At 37.9% G+C, this 20,350-nt stretch overlaps 1 protein-coding gene across 2 annotated transcripts; it reads right to left on the reverse strand.

Moving 5' to 3' along the window:
- Nucleotides 1-4,904: 4,904 nt before the first annotated feature.
- LOC144452802 (uncharacterized) lies at nucleotides 4,905-20,133 on the reverse strand. Of its 2 annotated transcripts, XM_078143959.1 has the most exons (4): nucleotides 20,000-20,133; nucleotides 19,246-19,422; nucleotides 6,969-9,929; nucleotides 4,905-5,869 (listed from the first exon to the last, which is right to left on the reverse strand). In XM_078143959.1, the coding sequence occupies exons 2-3, from the start codon at nucleotides 19,296-19,298 to the stop codon at nucleotides 6,989-6,991; spliced, it is 2,994 nt and encodes a 997-aa protein (XP_078000085.1). In that variant the 5' UTR covers nucleotides 19,299-19,422; nucleotides 20,000-20,133; the 3' UTR covers nucleotides 4,905-5,869; nucleotides 6,969-6,988. The 2 variants fall into 2 exon arrangements, with proteins under 2 accessions (XP_078000085.1, XP_078000086.1); XM_078143960.1 differs by lacking the exons at nucleotides 19,246-19,422; nucleotides 20,000-20,133 and adding an exon at nucleotides 14,117-14,256.
- Between the last annotated feature and the right edge of the window lie 217 nt (nucleotides 20,134-20,350).

The raw sequence follows: 20,350 nt of genomic DNA on the forward strand, positions 1-20,350 counted from the left end.
ATAAGGGTACATTTTGCACAATTTAGGAAATTACCCCAACAACTATACCTCCAGACTATCACGAAATGTTCATGTGATTATACAGTCATCCGGTGACTAGATGTCAAAGGTCAAGGTGGACAATCACAATCGCCAAACAAACAAACACAAAAACAACAGACTGAAGATACATAATCGTTTAGTTTTTCAACGACCAGTTATGTTAACCGTAATTGGTTCGTTCTGTAGTGTTTGTCATCTTGTGGTTGGATTATTAAGACAATAATCACCACTTTTCAAGTGCTTTGTCAATAACGACATATTTTTAGTTTCATAATATCTATTCACCATCTACTCGCAGACACGTTCCTACAAGATATTAAACAACAACTTCGATAAACAACACAACAGTCAATCAAGAAAACAAGATACTGCCCCCAGACTTCAATCGTCTTTAGACAGATATTAGTGATAAGCAAGTAGTCTTGATCGATTTACTCTAAAAAACACCCCTTAACCCCCCCCCCTCCCCCTGCAAAAAAAGAAAATCTACATCCGATGTACACATGTCCTTAGACACGTTCATTTTGATACATTCTTAATTTTGTCCACGTACGTATGGATATTTATGTCAGTACAGATAATGCGTCCCAGGCGCATGCGCATACTTGCAAAAATTAATTGTCACAACTGGAAATGAGTTTCCTTAATTACACCCACCTACACTTAGCGCCGTTAGACTATATCTCAACTGCAAATCTGTCTATGACTGGGTCAAAGTAAAAGACTTTAATAATGATGTCCACTTTAATAGCAACATATATAGCGAATTCGAATAGTCACCTATTCTACGTTATCAAGTTTGCATACAATATATGCCATATGAATTCCTTACAAATGTATATAAAGTTCACTGTGACCAAATTACTCACCTGTGAAAGAACTTGTATTTTTAATATGTTTTGAAATATAACATGTTTTAATGTTCTTCCCATTCTTACGCAATGGTTCAGCAAAAAGCGGATTTTGAGATTTATATGCAAATTATGGTGACGTAATTGATGGCTAAGTTGATACTCTGGCTAATTAGCAGTATCACATGTTTGCGTGCCGTATGACTAACAAAGATATGCGTCACACTTTTCTAGAAGAGATAAAACAACGCCATAGACTGCCCCCCACCACCACCACCACCACCACCACCGTAGAGGGCCCGTGACAATGCAAATCAAATCTCCCTTACAGTAACTGCTAAAGTATTTGCATCAACATTTCATCTTCGTGTCTACATTAGGCAAGTACATGTATGTCAACCACCATATTGAATTTGTTGTTATTGATATTGATATTGTTGTTGTTGTTGTTGTTGTTGTTGATGATGATTTTAGAAAATTGTTGGACGATGTAATTCATACTACCGTGATCATTCAGTAACATACTTTCCCTAATCAATAAATTGAATTCAGTTGAGGTGTATTGCTACAGATAAACTTGAATTTTGTGCAGCAACTTTCAACAGGCGAAAAAGTAGTACACGGAACTTGTTTGAATTAAGGTGAAACGTTGATCAGCCTGTGTATTTATAAGTAAAATAGTGTATGTCTAATGCGCATGTCCTCTGGATTCAGAGTTCCTGTTGCTGACGTCCAGTTATTACCCCCCAGCATGGACCTATAGAGGCACAGTGTTCATTTATACTTTCTCAACTTTCGCATACAATCTATTGCAGCCTATGTACTATACATATGATTAAAGCATTCACATAGCAATCTCTATCCTAACAGGTTCCCAACAATACAGTTGAGTTCAGTGGGAATATTCGTGGTTCAAATCTTGATCAAGGATTTTTATTCATTCAGAAACTAACGTCAGCGACGAGGCTCGAACCTGCAACGTTGTGACCGACCGTGACAGATTTCAAGCCGGCCACACTACTAGCCATATTCGACCATCGTGGAAAGGGCGCCTTTCTAAGTGGAAGGGTTTACCCTGTACTTTTAACAGTAATATTTTTGCAATTTATACTACTGTAGTTGTAAATAAATTTTTGCAATTTACTTTATAGTGCCCTGTTGCAAATCTTTCTCTTGTAAAGTATTATGTATTGAATATCAGTATAAGTATTTATGAAGCAGTACCTCACACACCCTAGGGCCAAGAAATGTACACCTATCTTCTATATTCATTGCCAGGTATCATCGACAGGGGGCGCTAAACGTCAGCTGAATTTACAACCGATAAAAACAGGAGAATGTTGAGAAGAAGTGAGAGTTTCATTGTATCGTTAAACCAGTCAACAACATAACGTTTATCGCCTCAAGAAAATCGATGACGTAAAGTCTACTTCCACTGTGTGAATTAATTAGTGTTGAACCCATACAAGTTATGTGCCCATGCTAAGACCCTTTGACTTCGTGCAATGATTCCTTGGTTCATCTGTGTACCGTGACAACAATGACTAATCGAACCATGGAGAGGTGGACTTTTGAAATCACCACTCTGGCCAAAACGAGAAAGCGAACTGGGATGTATTTTGTAATTTGCCTGTTCTGGCGCCCACTCTTGTTCAAAGATGAGAACAGACATCTCCCTATTTAAGTACAAACGCCGTATGGACTGAGAATGGTATCAATAATGTGACTGAAATATAGCACGCAAAAACGCTACTTTTTGGGATGACATAAGATAATATGACATCACCCATTCCCCCCACGCATATTAGACATATAATTCAATTTTATGGGGAAAAAGAAGGTAAAACACAGGAATAACCTCACATTCAAATAACAAAGCACAAAATATGTTACAACTGTATTTTTCATAAAAATTGACAAGTTTATATTTTACTGTATTCCGAGGTTTACAGACGATAAACTATAAGAAAATGCTTTTCTGGTTAAATTACATATCTTTTAATGTGAACTATATAAAGATCTAAATGAAAAAAAAAGGCAAATACATAATATTTAACAGGTAAAAGTAAACTATTTACAAAAAGATACATTTTCTGTACATTTTGATACGTGTACACGGGTTACTAGTATTCTACATACAGCGGCGGCCATCTTGGACTTACAACTGACGTCACTCACACTGGGAGAGTGGACAACGATTAACAGCCGACATGTATTTCGCGCCAAAATTGAGATCACTTCAGAGCGTTCACACAATGGCAAAAAATTATAATTTTGTGGTATTCGACAACACTTGGGTAGCGAGAATAAATGTTAATGGACCCTGGGTTCATACTTTCAATTTCAAATGAAAATTTCTACTCAAGTCAAAAATCTATAAGACTCGAGCTACATAGTCAAGTTGACGTTGAATAAAACATTCACAAATGAACACGAAAAATCAAAAATACAAGTAGCTGTATGAATAAATGATCAATAAAAAGTTATCTTTGATATAGTAATTGTAAGTTTTCCTGTTGCTCAATATGTCTGTCTATCAGCGTCACTAAGGCGTCTCACAGTTTGAACACAGAGTAATTCCATCTTATGAATAATTGTAATCGAGACCTTTTTAGTCCCAGACGAAATGGGTTTGCAAACGTATTGACCTCAACGTCTGGTATGTACGCTTTTAATCTATGTAATAGAGAACTTGCAAACCCGCCATGTTGAATGTTGCATCATGGGAAATATGATAATAAATACTTATCAATTAGTATTGTAAACAATATTGTTACATTGTTTGTAACCACCAATAATCAATTCATATTTACCCTGACCAGTGTTGGAGGTTTATTTTATCGGTAGCTCAAGATAAGTTATTACGATAACCACAGATAATCCCATAGTCCTTTGCGTCTGCGCATGCTCAGTCTGGATTGCAAGTTCCCTATAGTTTACCAAAGGGTTCTCTGTAGACTACCTGGACAACAGGTAATATTTCTACAATTCCACAACAAAAATGTGATATTTCATCATATTTCACAAAGATCGCTGGGTGGACCCAAAGTCTCATTCAATTGACACTGGTGAACGCTTGTCAATCATACACTGGGGCAACTTTAGCCAAATATAGACCACCTCTGAATAGCCAATTAACAAAAAAAAACCGAACTTGTAACAATATGCTCAAACAGAATAACCATTCAGTTTATTTTTTTAAATAAACCATTGCAAAAATCAATGAAACAGTCGAGTCCCAAGAACGATACAAATTATATTAACAGATTGGAAACTTGTTCGTTCAGTTATTCCGTTGTCCTACCCAGAGTTGTGTAGACAACACCGTACTGATACATATACAGTCTTTATTTGTTTACAGTATATGCAGTGTATATATACAAGTTTTACGTTTAGAATTTCGAAGAGAGAATGCACCATCTTGTAAACTCTTTCCCTGCTAAACATTTTCGTTGTGGACGAGTCTTGGTATTTACAGAATTTATATTTGATTATTGTGGAGTTAAAATCTTACATAAATAATTAATAACATTACATCTTTCGTTTTGAATTTAAAATTACGTTTAGGTGTGCAATATATTTCCATAAATAAGCAAATTCTTCATCTACTTTGGGCGGGAAATTACTTATGATCTAATCAGTCAATCGGTGAACCAACAAACTAACCAATGAATGAATCAACTAATTAATCAATCAATCAATCAATCAATCAATCAATCAATCAATCAATCAATCAATCATAAACACATCTGTATCTGATCAACGTTAAAGTGGCCATATGGATGAGAATTTGGTATTTATTTTGGATTTTTATTTGATAAAACAGCTTCACTATGTTTGTATACTTGAAAAAATAATGCGAAATAGCATATACCAAGTCCATGTTCATAACTCAATACATTGCAAAAAGATGGAAAAAGTGTAAAAAGTTTGTTATTGTACGTACAATAACAAACATTTTACACATTGTTTAATGTTTTGCAGTTTATTGAGTTGCAATCATAGACTTGGTATATGTTATTTCACATTATTTTTTCAAGCAGAAAAACATGGTGAAGCTGTTTTATAAAATAAAAATTCAAAATAAATACCAAATTCTCATCCATATGGCCACTTTAAAATATTATCTCGTAGGAATGTAAGCTCACATTTGTTATTGGACTCGGGTGTAAGGCGGCAACACGTTAATCACTCATACATTATAATGTCGCCAATTTCAGACGGGCACAATTTTGGCGCGGTAAAATCATAAATAATTTTAGCGACGAAAATATATAAGTTTGGCGCCAAAAGTACAGAAACAAAACATTCACACATTTGGAGAATGAATTGCAAGTGTCAATCTGTGGGTTCAAGGGTCAGGCTACATGATGGTTGAGGATTACGGTTACAGGGTACGAAAGAGCTCCAAAATGACTCAAAGTCAACAGATCAACAGAATAAAGAACATAACACCTACAAACTACCACACCAACTCAACTATTGAAGTGCTAAGATACACTTGTCAATCACTTTTACAACTGGCGAATCAGACCCAGTCTTTGTTGGTTCACTGGCGAATCAGAACTAGTCTTTGTTGGTTAACTGGCGAATCAGAACCAGTCTTTGTCGTCAGTTCACTGGCGAATCAGAACCTGTCTTTGTTTGTTCACTGGCGAATCAGAACCAGTCTTTGTTGGTTCACTGGCGAATCAGAACCTGTCTTTCAGTGTATCGCTGACTGGGTCTGTTTACCTCTCACACACAAGGTACCCCACAATTGTCTCTGCCAATGAACGTATATATGCAAGTGTCACATTGGTGGTGAGAGCTCGGCCGGCTACTGAACTGACGACCTTAACTTACGTAGAGTAGTACGTGATATACAAGAATAATGTATACCACATGAATATAACGACCCTGGATTGCAGGCGGTATTTTCTATATCTGTACCATGCAGAGACTCCCCATCCATTGGAATAGTCGTTGCAGCATATCTGTGTAAGTAACAAGGGAATATGATCATTAAATAAAATATTTACTTAAAAGAATCTGCTGCAAAGTGTACTACCAAATTAAAGAGTGCATAGACTTCAATTAAGTGACATAAAAAGTCATATCTAATAATCTTCCAAACTACCGCAGCACTTTACTTTACACTAGGGTCGCCTGTAGAGCCGGGAACGGTAAGTACGCCCTCAGGCGACAAATACATCGAGCGGGGTGGGTTACTAGTATTCATTTTGCAGTGCTGTGTAACTACGTGTTTTTATTGCATTGCAATCTGTAGTAGAACTAATGCGAAACTACAGCAATTAACCATTATTGTCCAATATTTTTTCTAATAGACTTCTTTCAGCCAAGGAAAATAAGAGTGACCTAAGGGGCCTTGTCAATACTCCTTATCGACTTCGTAAATATACCTCTTTAACATAATTTGTGGGAAAATATTGGTGATTTGGAACGTTTTAAGTCACGTTTCGATCATCGCAGAATCAGTTATGTAGACACGGGTTGTTGTGACGTAGAGTGACATGGTCAGGGTATTTATTTCTGTTCAAAGACAATAACTTGGCTTGTCATGGTATAATGATATATTCAGATCAAGTATGCCAGCAAGAAAACACTTCTGGTGTGTACCCTGTCTCCATGGGATATACAGAGATATACCTAACTTTCTCAGACTGAGATATCCTTATGTGGAAAGCACACCTGGCTTATAAAAATGATTTTTCGTTTGCTCCATATTTTTTTCATTTTACATAACTCTGTTTCCATTCACTCTTTGAGAAATTCAGTATTACGTGAGTAAGTTGACGATAACTTCATTCAGTATTAAGAAATTCTATAGGAAAGCATTCGCCAGATATCCACCCAGCTTCGCCAGTGTTTTCAGAAGTCAGACAATTAACCAAAATTCTCGAAGCCCAGTTAGTCACGTTCTACCATCAATGACGAAGCCGTGATGATATTGGCGAGATGTGTGATATTAATATTCTTCAGTCTTGGTGCCACATGAAGTTAAACTTATTAACTTTGAATGTTTACACAAATGAGCTGACAACATTCTAGTGAATTGGTGTATTCATATCTTACCGATAACTGTGTCGTTGTTTTTATTCGTCGTCTGAATCCAAGGATGGGTTTAATTTGATCTTCTTCCTCACCATTTCAAGAGCTGCCTCTTTTTTCTTCAACAACTCTTTTAATTTTCTGATACGTTCATCTTGAACACTTTCCTTTTTCGCTTTGTCATTAGTCGGCCGACTTTCCGATTCCCCTAGGGCTTCGTCACTCTTTATCAATTCACTGAGATCTTGTTTACGTTTACGCGTCATCATTTTGTTGGTATGTAAAGTAGGCTTACTCTTTGACGTTGACGTAGTTCCCAGTGACGTAGTCGTAGTTCCCAGTGACGTAGTCGTCGTTCCCAGTGACGTTGTCGTAGTTCCCAGTGACGTTGTCGTAGTTCCCAGTGACGTTGTCGTAGTTTCCAGTGACGTAGTCGTAGTTCCCAGTGACGTAGTCGTACTTGTGATTGGCGATGTGGTAGTTTCTGTTGTAGTGGTTTTGTTTGTATCTGTGGTTGTCAAGGTCATAAGAAGTTTATCGTTTATTTTTTGAACTTGGACCACTGGTGTCATATTTGGAAGATTTCTCGGTGACTCTTCCTTTTCTTTCTTTACGTTAACAGTTTGAAGTGTTCGTTCGGTTGCCTTGGCAACAGTGTCTTTTACACTTGACATCGGCGGACATAACTTGACAAAACCTCCTTGAACTTGTGTTGAACCTTTAAGAATTACTTTATGTTGAACCGAATCTGTACTGGCTACTTGGGCCATCTCACTAAGCTTTGCCGCGGCCGATTTTATTTGAAGCACCGTTGTTTTCCCAGTTGGATTTTTAACAATGTATGTCGAAACGCCCCTTTTTGTGGCTTTCATTGCTGTTCCAGGGGGGTGTACAACTATCGTTCTTTCAGCGGATAAAGATGGTTTCGTTGTTGCAGAAACTACTGTAGCAGGTTTAGGTTCTGGTGGCGCTACAACAGTCCATTTCATTGGTTCCCCCGGTTTGCTTTCAGAAGAAGTTGGTGTTAAGAGCATACTTGCCGGTGGACTGGTATTCTGTATCGTTATAGCCCGTGCTGATGCAGGAATTACAGGTGTCGTGTTCTTGTTCACTATCACGTACTTCTTGCTTTGATTTGGACTAGTATGTATATCTGATGACGTAGATGGAGGTTCTAGCGACGTAGGCAAAACTTGTGATGACGTCGGCACGGATAGCTCTTCTTGGGCAATGGTTTGTGCACACTTATTGACGATCTCACTTGTTGTTTTCGTAATAGACAATGGAGTTGAACTTTGAGTAGATGCTTTTTCAACAACCTTGATGTTTGTTCCTAGTAGAGCCTTTTCATAGCCTGTATCGGGAGGTTCTGTTTTTATTCGAACTTTCGGCTCTTCCGGTAGGGAGACAGCAGTGTTTATATTGCTGTCTTCTCCCGGGTAGAAAGACGGCGGTTCTGTCTTCACATGCACTGTCTCTGCAACCTTTTCTGTCTCCGGAAATAATTCCTTTGCTGAGTTTTCTGAAAGTGTATAGACAGAACCGATTTGAAACATTGGTGTTTCCTCATTCTGTACAACGTCGGGCTGAAATGATGTCTCTATCTCATTTCGAACGTTTGTACTCTCAGTGTTGTTACTTGTTAGTGACGTCTGCGCATATGCTGTTTTATCGGAAATACCAACACTTTCGCCATTTCCACTGATATTTGACGATGGCGTTGTTGTTGTTGTCTGACCGCCAACTTGCACAGGAATATTACTTTGAACAGCGCTTATTGAAACTGGAACTGGTTGTGCTTTAGCATAATGTGTGGATAAGTTCTTGTTTGCAATAACACTGGAGGGCGCACTAACAATGATTTGTTTCGAAACACACATGGATGGTAAATCGGAGGCTTTGACTGTTGTTGGTGTGAATGTCTTAGTCACCAAAGGAGTCTGTTTTAAGTTCAAATCTGGGGTTGTAGGAGGGGTAAGCATTTTTAAGTAAGTTTGTTGATCCTTTGTAGAGTTAGTTGTTCGTTGTACTGGCACCACTGCAGATATTTTCGCAGTGCTGTTGGCATTTTGAGCTGCGACGATACTTTGTATTGGAATCATTACCTTTTGTGGAAGTTTAGATTGGTCAGACTTAATCAGGGATGATGTAGGTAATGTGATTGTAATGTTTTGGGGAAGGTTGGCAGGATTCACGAGAAACTGTATTGGTTGACTTGTTGTTGTGGTGGTGCTGCAGCTCGTTTGTGTAGAGGGGGTACTAGTAACTGATGCACTGACGGTTGTTGTTGCAACGGATGGCGTAATAGTTAACACAATGGGTTGTGTCGGCGCGGACGAATTGATACTGGTTGATGGTACGTTTTTCGTGGTTGGCAGTCCACTCAAGACGAACGTTTGTGGTTGCTGTGTCATGTTCGTTGACGGCGTTGTTTTCAGCGTTATTGGTGTACCAAGCTGAGTAGGTTGAAGTGGTTTGTTTTGCAACAGCTGATTTTTAACCGTCATAGGTTGCATTTTATCTTGTCCAACTTTTATGATTTGAAATTTTGACGAGTCTATCATTTTAGCGTATTGGTTAGCAACTTGAGGTGAGAGAGTCAAAGAAAATGGCGACGAAGGAGGCTGCGAACTCGGGGGAACTATGGTCGTAGGATTGGACACTTTCGGAGAAGCGACTGTTTTCGTCAATAAGCGAGAATCTTTCATAACATCAGAAATGGAGATAACTTTCTTTGTCAATGCCGGTGTTGGGTTGGTATTTAGTGTTTTATTAGTTGTTGTCGTTACGGCGGCTGTGGTTGGGATCGTCACCGAAACTCGCTGTCCTGAGTTGATATTGATTGCAGAAAAGACACTACTTTTACCTGCCGCGGTTTTCATTTCATTCGCAGAAGCTGGCACATAAGCACTTTCCGTTTTCCCGTCCTTCGTCCATAATAATTTCTTGCATATCTGGTATTGTACCGCTGACTTTGACGAAGACCTGGAGATGAAGAAAAACAAACAAACAAAATTTATATACATGACCATATAAAGTGTCCGTCGAATCCAAAATCAAAAACAAGATCTAGAAATTTGGTTTTCAACACTTTTTTTTTATTTTCACAAGTAACTTAACATGTAAACCGAAAACATTTATTGTGCTAGCACGAATGTCAATAAAGAACGAACGGTTTGATTTGACACATATTCCTTGCCCTTTGACCTAGTCATCGCGATATCGCGCTCCAATTCTCGTGTGAATTCGGTCACGCCACCCAGGTTAGTACACAAAGTACATTTACGCTGGTAGAGTGGTGATTACAATCACCATTTTACGCATGTACAGCCAAAAATTGTTTAAACAAACAAACAAAACAAACAAACAAACCCCCCAAAACAAGAACCCTAACATCCAGAAAATGTAAAAACTACTGACAACTCAATCTTTACCGCCACTCTATTCAGACCAATATTTAGAAATGCTTGTGAGAGCAACATCATTTTACCAGTGGAAGAAAATATTACCACTAATTCTGAAGGTGTCGGCAAATCTTAACCTTTGATCTCACATATATAAATTCCACACTTCGCCGTAGCACACAACATAATACACTCCATACAAGACAACATTTCTAGCCAACTCTTTCACAACTTATTAGTACAGACTCGAATACCGTGTATTAAGTATATGTATTTGATTGTGTTCTGTATTCTGCTGTGTTGCGGTCACGTGTGTCGGAGTGAATTTGTTAATTTGGTACGAAGAAGACGTTTAGGTAGTTTTAATTGTCCACCACTGATAAAATTATTTTCTATAGTGTTCGATTTGTTGATCGATTATTGGAAGCACATCACTAGCAATGTCACACTGCCTCCAGAGTACTACCACCTAACCTGTCAGTGTTATACGCGTGATAGTATTTGATTTCAAATATCAACCCCAAGTATAGATATTTTGTCACGAACAGAGTTTTGGACTTACAGGCCTAAAGGTCGACTAGAAAGGACATAGCGTAGAAAATGCGACTTCCAATAAGGCAGGATACATCACATATCGTCGTAAATCACTAGCCTCTTTACGTCAGCACTAGCCTCTTTACGGCAACACTAACCTCTTTAGGGACAATCGCACAATGTCACACAAGCTCAATATTAAAGCGAATTTCGTTCGTCAATGCGATTGCTGAACTTCATTTTCGCACTTCGCTGGATTTCTGGTAGTATTTTAATGTGATTACAATCGTGTTTTTCAATACATTACATCGATCGTAGTGGTGTGACCACTACAGTTTTCATCATGGTTTACATCATATATAAATGTTTGATATCACACTTGTGAATGTTCGTTTAGGAGCAAGGGGAGGGGGAGGGGTTTTGACCTAAATGAACGATGTGCGAGCTTGTGCGACATTATGCGATCGTCCCTTACCCCCCCCCCCCCCCCGTGTAGTGTCAGTGGAAAATGTGCTCCGGCTTGCGAGAATGGATGTATACAAATATACATATTTTTTTACACATAGACCATCAAAGTTTAATTAAAGTGTTAAAGTGGTCTGCAAACTTGGCTAAATATTAAAATCCCATTTAATGTCAAAGTAGAGTTTCTAAATTAAGACTACACAAATGCAAGTGAGAGCAAGTGATTGGTATTGTAAGTTGGGGCATATCATGGAGTGCTATGTCACACGTATTTGTACATACTATCTTTACACACACACACCCCCCCCCCCCCGAGCTCCCACACCCTCGTTTTCCGATAAAAAGATAAAAAATCTCACTGAAAGATAAAAGAACGTGAATAAATGGGAAGATCGACTTCGATGTTAAAATGAATGCTATGCGTATAGAAGTAAAATGTCATTTGGTAATAATATGTATGGAGTGATTATTCTTTTTTTCAATATTCGAAGCACGCTTTCTTGAATAGTACTGATGACCATGTCAGTGTCAGTTTCAATAAACCGTCATTTCACTACGTCCCCAGCACTCCAATAACAACACCTTAGAACACCGTACTCTTGATAGCGAAATATGCATCTACACCGTATGTGATGGCACTGCTGGCCCATGGTCGCTAAGCAACCGACTTGTCATGATAATGCGCATGCGCCATTACTGTACAGATGTTTAGTAGTTTGATTCAAACACTGTGACATTATTGTTATGCCTAACAGATGTGTAGGACGTTAAAGAGATCGCGAGACACGGAAGGCGAGAGAGAGGAAGAGGGAACGCGGGGAGAGAAATCGTGGAAGGAGACATACATGTACAGACACACATATATACTGAGAGTGAGAACGCCCGAGAAAATGAGAACAGGACAGGGAGTAAGCGACAGAAAGAGAAAACGTGAAAGACACAGATAGAGAGTGCGAGAGAGAGAGCGAGAGCGAGAGAGAGAGAGAGAGAGAGAGAGAGAGAGAGAGAGAGAGAGAGAGAGAGAGAGAGAGAGAGAGAGGGGGGAGGAGGGAGAGGGGGAGAGGGAGAGAAAGAGCGAGAGGGAGAGAGCGAGAGAGAGAAAGAAAGAGAGGGAGAGAGAATGAGAGAGGGAGAGATAGAAAGAAAGAGAGGGGAGAAAGAGAGAGAGAGAAAGAAAACGTGAGACAGAGTGCGAGAGAGAGTGAGAGAGAGAGGAGGGAGAGGGAGAGAAAGAGAAAGAGAGCGAGAGGGAGAGAGAGCGAGAGAGAGAGAGAAAGAAAGAGAGGGAGAGAGAGAGAGAATGAGAGAGGGAGAGAGAGACAGAAAGAGAGGGGGAGAAAGAGAGAGAGAGAGAGAGAGAGAGAGAAAGAAAGAGAGAAAGGGAGAGAGAGAGAGAGGGGGGGAGAGGGAGAGGGAGAGAAAGAGCGAGAGGGAGAGAGAATGAGAGAGGGAGAGAAAGAAAGAGAAAGAGAAAACGTGAGACACAGACAGAGTGCGAGAGAGAGAGAGTGAGAGAGAGGAGGGAGAGGGGGGAGAGGGAGAGAAAGAGAGCGAGAGGGAGAGAGAGCGAGAGAGAGAGAAAGAAAGAGAGGGAGAGAGAGAATGAGAGAGGGAGAGAGAGACAGAAAGAGAGGGGGAGAAAGAGAGAGAGGGAGGGAGAGAAAGAAAGAGAGAGAGAGAGAGAGAAAGAGAGAGAGAGAGAGAGAGAGAGAGAGAGAGAGAGAGAGAGAGAGAGAGAGAGAGAGAGAGAGCGAGAGAGAGAGAAGGGGCAGAGGGGGAGAAACAGCAAGTGAGGGAGATTGGGAGAGATAAAGAAAGAAAGACATACAGACAGAGGCATAGAGACAGGTATACACGGAGAGAGGAGACAGACAGACAGACAGACAGACAAACAGATACATTTCAGAACGTACATTTCTGTCCGTGATATTCAAAGTCAACCTGGATGTGTATCATTAATTATCTTGATCTGGATTAATTTCTGTCAGCGATCAGGCTAAATGACCTATGAACTCTCTGGCTCAAGTAACAACGACTTGGCGCATGTGAAAACTAGTATGTATGCTTTTTACTCTTTAAAAAATACAAAAAAAAACCAGGGGTCAGACATACGTTAGTTGTCCAGGGCAACATTTCAGTACACGAATTTGAAGAACGTATTATCTGAAATAATTGTATCCGTTTATCCCGATCGCAATAAACCAATGGTACCAGCCAACAGTTTATTTTAAAATCTGTTTATCCCAATCAGAGTAGTTACCGAGAGTACTTTGTTACGTTATCATCTCGATTGGGGCATATTCCACACTGCACATCAACATCCGGCAACGACATAATCCATATATACGTATGTACATAATCATTTATTGACCTTCTCGTCCTCATTTTGTGTTGAGTTCATTCAGATGTACGTTGATGCTTGCTTGTCAAAATGGCGCCAATGCCACACTATACATGAATTCCATACTCGAACGACTTGGGTTTCAATAAAATCTCGATTTACGTGTACGCAGCGAATTAACATACTCGAGGAAAAGACGAAGTCAAAACTAATGTTGTACTGAGGAAAATACTCATAATTATTGTAAAGCAACGCAGTATGCTAAAACAGTGACAAATGCGTGATCAGTTCTTATGTTACCCTGGAAAATGCGCTTGAGATGGAGTCGCCATTGCATTATGGAGCGAGGCTTACTCGATCGATATATCACGTATTATTTTCAATGCTACATGATCACCCGATTATAATCCGAATATTTTATCACTTACTTCGTAATGTTTTCACCATAGATTTAATGCCACAGCCAGTTTTACATAACAATTGTCACTCCAAGAAGAACAATCCACAATTAGTTTCGGCGGGAATAATATGATTTGACGATCAATGGCGAAAACACCTCATTATTACTGCGAGCCCATAATTATAATGTACGCATGCGCACGATAGGGTCAGGCAACACGCATTTCTCTGTCTCTTCCTGTTTATAAGATGACTATCGGCAGAAGTAATTGGTTAAAAGACATGATTTTCCTTAAAGGAATTTGCATTCGACGGTGTTGGCATATTTACTCCATGAATTACTCAAATTAGATTGTTTAGATTTGGGAGATTTACAGACCGGAGTAGATTAACTCGACCGACCGTACGCCACACACAATAAAGATACCTTGAACAGTGCTATGACCCCTCGTATGGTATGATGACCCGTGGATGACTATGATGATGATAATGATGGTGGTGGTGGTGTGATGGTAGTGGTGATGATGACGGTGGTGGTGGTGGTGGTGATGATGATCTAACCTATATGCCCATAAACTATGTATCAACCTTGTCTTACCATCTCTATAACTGTCTCATTTACGACTTTGGGTCCATAGACGCATCGCAATGTCGCGATGTCAACGTACGTGAAATAGTGTTATCATGAGAACGCACATTTCCAGGCAATAACCTCAATATGCCCCCCCCCCCCCATTTCGTTGTGTGAGCTAGTGAGAGCTAGTGTGTGTATGTCGACAGTTGACATAATATGCTATTATTCTTAAAAATATAATTTTAATTTTTCTTAATTTCACCGATTGTATTAATCTTTACCGTGACGGCTCAGATACCGGTTTTGCGGACCAAGGTTGTACGGCGGAAAGGTCAGGCCTTATTCATGATGTATTTATGTTGATTTATGGTGGAATAAAGTTTAACTTTTTTGACCAACGACCTTTTACCGTTAGAAGTTCGGTTCAATTCAACATTATAACGACGTACGTTTTTAAATCACACAACCGACTCAAAGAGTAGAGTGAGAACGCATCCTTTGTTGGTGTTTACACCTAACATATTTTCAGCCCCAGGGACGGACATGGCCAGTACACTTCTACTTTTCCCTGATGGTCTGCGTCAAACAACGCATTTTATTTTTACGTCCTGTATTCCTGTTCGATATAGATATTTTACTTGCATACATGTGGACGCGTATGTCTATGTAAATGTGGTCTGTTATCTGGTGAAATACTGTAAACCACGGACAATAAGAAGCAGACTAGAAACTTTCGCTAAAAGACTTATTTTCGTTTTAATATTTGCTGGAAAACAAAACCGAATGGCTAAAACCCTTTCTGTATATAAACACATCGTACCAGGCTTAGATATTATAAACCTAAATCTCGTACCCTAAATCTTTGGGAACTTACTAAAATCATAAGATTTTGACGGTAGTGGGAAAAAATATCTAGACTTGGAAAGAAACACGGTCATTCAGACGAGATAATCGAATCAAGTAATTTCGTTCAATATATGAACAGCGGCAGCGTAAAGCTGAATCCTATCAACGACTTAGTATAGTCAAATCGCTCATCTAAAAAATCATCGCTTTTCTATCATCGCCTGCTACACTGAGATCACGTGCATAATGCATGTTACCGATGACATAGACATCAGATTTATGTCACGTCATCCTCATGAATATTAATGAGGTTATGACGCACATCGTGACTCTGAGGACACATACACGTATATGCCATATGGCATTTACTAGTAATCTCACTGTATTTGATGTTACAAGCATATAAGGGATTACACAGACTTGGCAAATACATTTACTATATTTGTATTTTTTCATTTATTTATTTATTTATTATATTTATTATTTAATTAAAAGTGACTATATTTATTATTTAATTAAATTTATATTTATTATTTAATTAAAACATTATTATACTTATTTATTTATATTTACTAATTCATTTCTTTTGTGTAAAATTGTTTCTATGACAACATGCTTGTTGGTCACAATATATACTTCTGTGATAGTTTGATTAGGCGTGAATAAAATTGTGTGGTTCCGATTACATTCAATTCCAAAATAGGTGGGGTAGGTAGATTTTTTATTTGATTTTTAATTTTTTTTTTCAAATATGAGTGTCTAGTTCAGGTAGTTATGTTTTCCATTGTTGTCCATATGGTCTCTGTGTTATTGGTTTCTTCTCATCAGATATACTGCCATTACAGATTGGAAGAACAGTTTTATATTGTCTTTTTCAGTTGATGTTAGTTTCCGCATCCATTATTTCTTGCGAGACTTCAAAATTTTCGCGATTTTCTTATTTTTTTCTCGAATATGTATAAAAAAGTTTAGATTCGGCGTGAAAAATTAGGTGGGTCGAGTAACCGGAACCAACAACATTTTTTATTTGGCCTTAGGTGTAAAGGAAGTAAATGAAGACAATTGTAATTTGTATCATGTAGTAGAAGAACTGTACGAACTATGACCTTACACATCTTACTCTTACCCTTACAGTCGAAACATTACCTCTGAAACGGGATTCAAAATATTGACCGAAGATAAATTAAAACCGAAATAGATGTGACTTCACACCATTTTACCCTTTTGAATATACGCAAATGTTTAGGGTTGGCGGTTTAAACTAGGGTCGGTCGGGTTATCCGAAACACACATTTTTTATTTGGCCTATGGTACATGGTTTACAGTATAATCAGTTTTAAAATCGATACGGTGTATCGAAAGAATCATGGTTAGGTTTGATACATGGACCTATGACCTTTGACCTTTGGTCCACTACAAAACACAACTAGACTCCAGGATATATACTATAGTAATACTATAAAGATTTGAACTTTTGAACGGTGGATCGTTCACTTGTACGCACGTTTTCGTACAGCAGTGAGCTCTTGATTATCTCTACCTATGCTGAAGAATTTTTAGTTGAAGGTCGGTGATTTAATTTATTGTTAACGACTGTATCTGTAGCTTATGCACGCTGAGACTGAGACTCAATGTTGTGTACACTGCTGACAGCGTCAATCACACTGGGTACGGGTGTAGACGCAGTGATCAGGGGTGCACATAGCAATTAATCTCTCTATCACTCAACAATATAGACACGAATGGCTGCAAAAAAAACTGAGCTTATATTTTGAAAACGGATACGAGAAAGAGGCTAAAACTCGTATGTGTGTGCGCAATGAACGCATCGTTGCTATTCAATTATGGGATATATTTATCATGGCTACATCAAGTATAGCAAATCTTCAAGCAGCTCTCTCAACTAATATCTACTATGGTTTACGGCATACCAATAACACTACTACATGTACGTCATAGCAAAGTACTCTTTTTTATTTTTCTCATTCAGCAATCCAGTGTATAATCAAGGGCAATGGTGGAGCAAAATACCACCCATTGGGACCAGATCAACAAATAACACCTTCTAATCTAATTTGGGTTTTTATTTTCTTTGCAAATGTGATAAATTTTACATCACAATCTCCAAGTAATGTGTTATCTCTGTCAAACATTACACTGTGTAAGTGAAAATACCACAAAACAATATTTGTATCCAAGGTTACAGCAAAATTTCGAAAATGTAAGAAAATAAAAAACCCATTTAGATGAGTGCAATGTCAAATATATTATTCTAATAAAACAATAAATAGTTCATGTCACCATATGTGTTAGTAAGGAAGGCATCAATGTGTGAATCAATATAAATCATATCTATATTCACTAATATTCGACTTTAGTAGACAACTTTTATCAGATCTTGTGACTAATTGATGAGATCAGTAGTTCAATGTAGGATATACAACTAAAATTTACTTTGGGATGTTTTTTGTTTTTACTTTTTTAATTTTCATCCTACAAAAAACGATTATACTTTTAATAGATCTATTTGTATCCCTAAATATAAATATTTTTAAAAAAATGTCCTCAAATTGAGAAATAGAAGAATCATATAGCATATTCATAGCACTGAAATAAAGTAAAGTGTCAAAAGAACTATTTTTCCTCACTACATACTGTATTCAAGGCACTGCATATACTAAATACTGATTTGAAATTGATTGTGCTGTCTGAGGAATTTTCAATTTTGGTCAATTTAGTTAAGAGGGGGGGGGGGGCGTCTGGGGCCTAACTAAAAGAACTTTTTTTATCCTACATTGAACTACTGATCTTGCCCCTTAACCAAACAATAATATAGAATTCTATATGTATTACATGAACACTGTGTTTATCATTCCTGAATAAACAAAATGCTTTTTATTTCATAACCATTATTCTATAAAGTCTGGCATATCTTATAATTAGAATTCAACAGTTTGCTAGTCATTGGTGTATTTTATCTTAAATTAGTTAACATAGAAAAACAAAACAAAATAATGTATTATCTAGCTCTTTAATAAAAAGCAAGCATAAACATATACAAATGTGTATAATATAAATATGAATTATTTCTATATTTTTCTATGTAGATGGACACATGTACACACACACACACATACACACACACACACACACACACACACACACACAAGTATCATGTTATAATCACAAATGAAAACTAGTCTCATAAAAAGTCAATGGATTTCCAAAAGTTCTGACTAGCTCTCACCTCTTAACAGAGCAACATCAGGTCAACATATTTAAATAATGCATCCATCCATCCATTCATTCATTCATCCATCCATCCATCTATATATCTATCTATCTATCTATCTATCTGTCTGTTTGTCTGTCTGTCTGTCTGTAAGTATACATACAAATTATAATAAAGAAAAATGTACATATACCTGTTCATATATTTTGTGGGTTAATTAGCATATTCATAATCATTCATTTCATGAATGAATTTGGTGTGAAGTTATATCAAAATATACAACAAAGGAGAAGACAAACTATACACAATGGTGAGACATAAACACAGACACACACACCTACACACACAACCAAACAACCAAGTGTCAATTTCAAACTTGGCTAGAATTTAAAAACATATAAAAATATTTTTTTTAATGAAAACCTGGAATAAAGATAAATAGTTTCAATTTTGTCATTTTGTCAATGTGATTTTGTTAGTTTAAAATACACATAACTAATACTAACCCCATTTTTGGTAGAGCAAACATCTGTGGTGTGTTCATGTTTGTTGACGACATTATCAAAGGTCTCGGTCACGTGACTTCTACTAACGCACGTCACGTGAGCTGAAAGAGGTGGGCGGTCGTTGGTCAGTTTGTCCCAGCAATCAATTTTGCAGAGCTGCCGAAAGGTACCTCTCACCTGATAGATTTAAAACACCAAAATATATCACAAGAATTCAAAGAAAGAAAATATCGTGTGCAAATAAATGGGACCAAAATTATCCGATCGTGCAACTCGAATAATGAAGCAACATAATTTAATATAGCATTTTAGCCTGAACGAACAAGACTTGAAATTAAAACGAAAAACAAAACAAAAAGTTGAAAGGTTTTAATATATTTCCACATTTGTAATTAGCAAAATATTTTTGCTAACAACCGATTATGGACGTTTGTGTGTTCGTGTTGTTTACAATTGTTTGTTTGCTATGCCATAGAACAATTATTATCAAAATGGCGTGCAATTTGATCATTTGTTTTCTAAATTGTGTCATGCAAATGTTGACAAGCTGTTGAGTAAAAAATAAACTAGTTCAGGTGACTCTCGACGAACAAGGGCTTCGATTTTGACGACAAAATTGTCTGTATTCATCGCTAGAATGATATCCGCTATTCGAGGTCACTGTATACTATATACCCACCATGCATTGTCTCGTTTGACGTAAATAGTCTGTAGCACAAACTGTAAAGCGCGAAAAAATTACCGTTATACTCACCAACGTCAGAGGCTTGAGTACGTGTTATGAGAATGAATCATCAGCTAGATCTGACACCATTGCTAGTGCAATGAGTGTTTGTCTTGATAGAGAATCAAACACGGATTCGCGCTGTAGAGTCTATTTTTTCTCGGCAATATGGTGTACTCACAAACAGGAGGGAGAATCATGCGCAGATTGTTTATGCGCATTTCATTACATATGCGAGACGCGACCCAGCGGAGTTTAATTACGTCACTCACAACACATCGTTCGACGAGGTAACAGAGTGGTACGTCAGGTCCGGCGGTGACCTGTAATAGTATTGTCGCCAACATCCGCCTTACAGTCATCAATTATCTCTAAAATGTC

Source organism: Glandiceps talaboti, chromosome 23 (genome assembly GCF_964340395.1).
Source record: "Glandiceps talaboti chromosome 23, keGlaTala1.1, whole genome shotgun sequence".
NCBI lineage: Eukaryota > Metazoa > Hemichordata > Enteropneusta > Spengelidae > Glandiceps > Glandiceps talaboti.

Coding starts and splice junctions, on each gene's coding strand:
- LOC144452802 (XM_078143959.1), bottom strand. CDS start 19,298: ATGTCGTCAACAAACATGAACACACCACAGATGTTTGCTCTACCAAAA. Junction 9,930..19,245: donor TTTGCTCTACCAAAAATGGG/GTTAGTATTAGT, acceptor CTTCATCTCCAG/GTCTTCGTCAAAGTCAGCGG.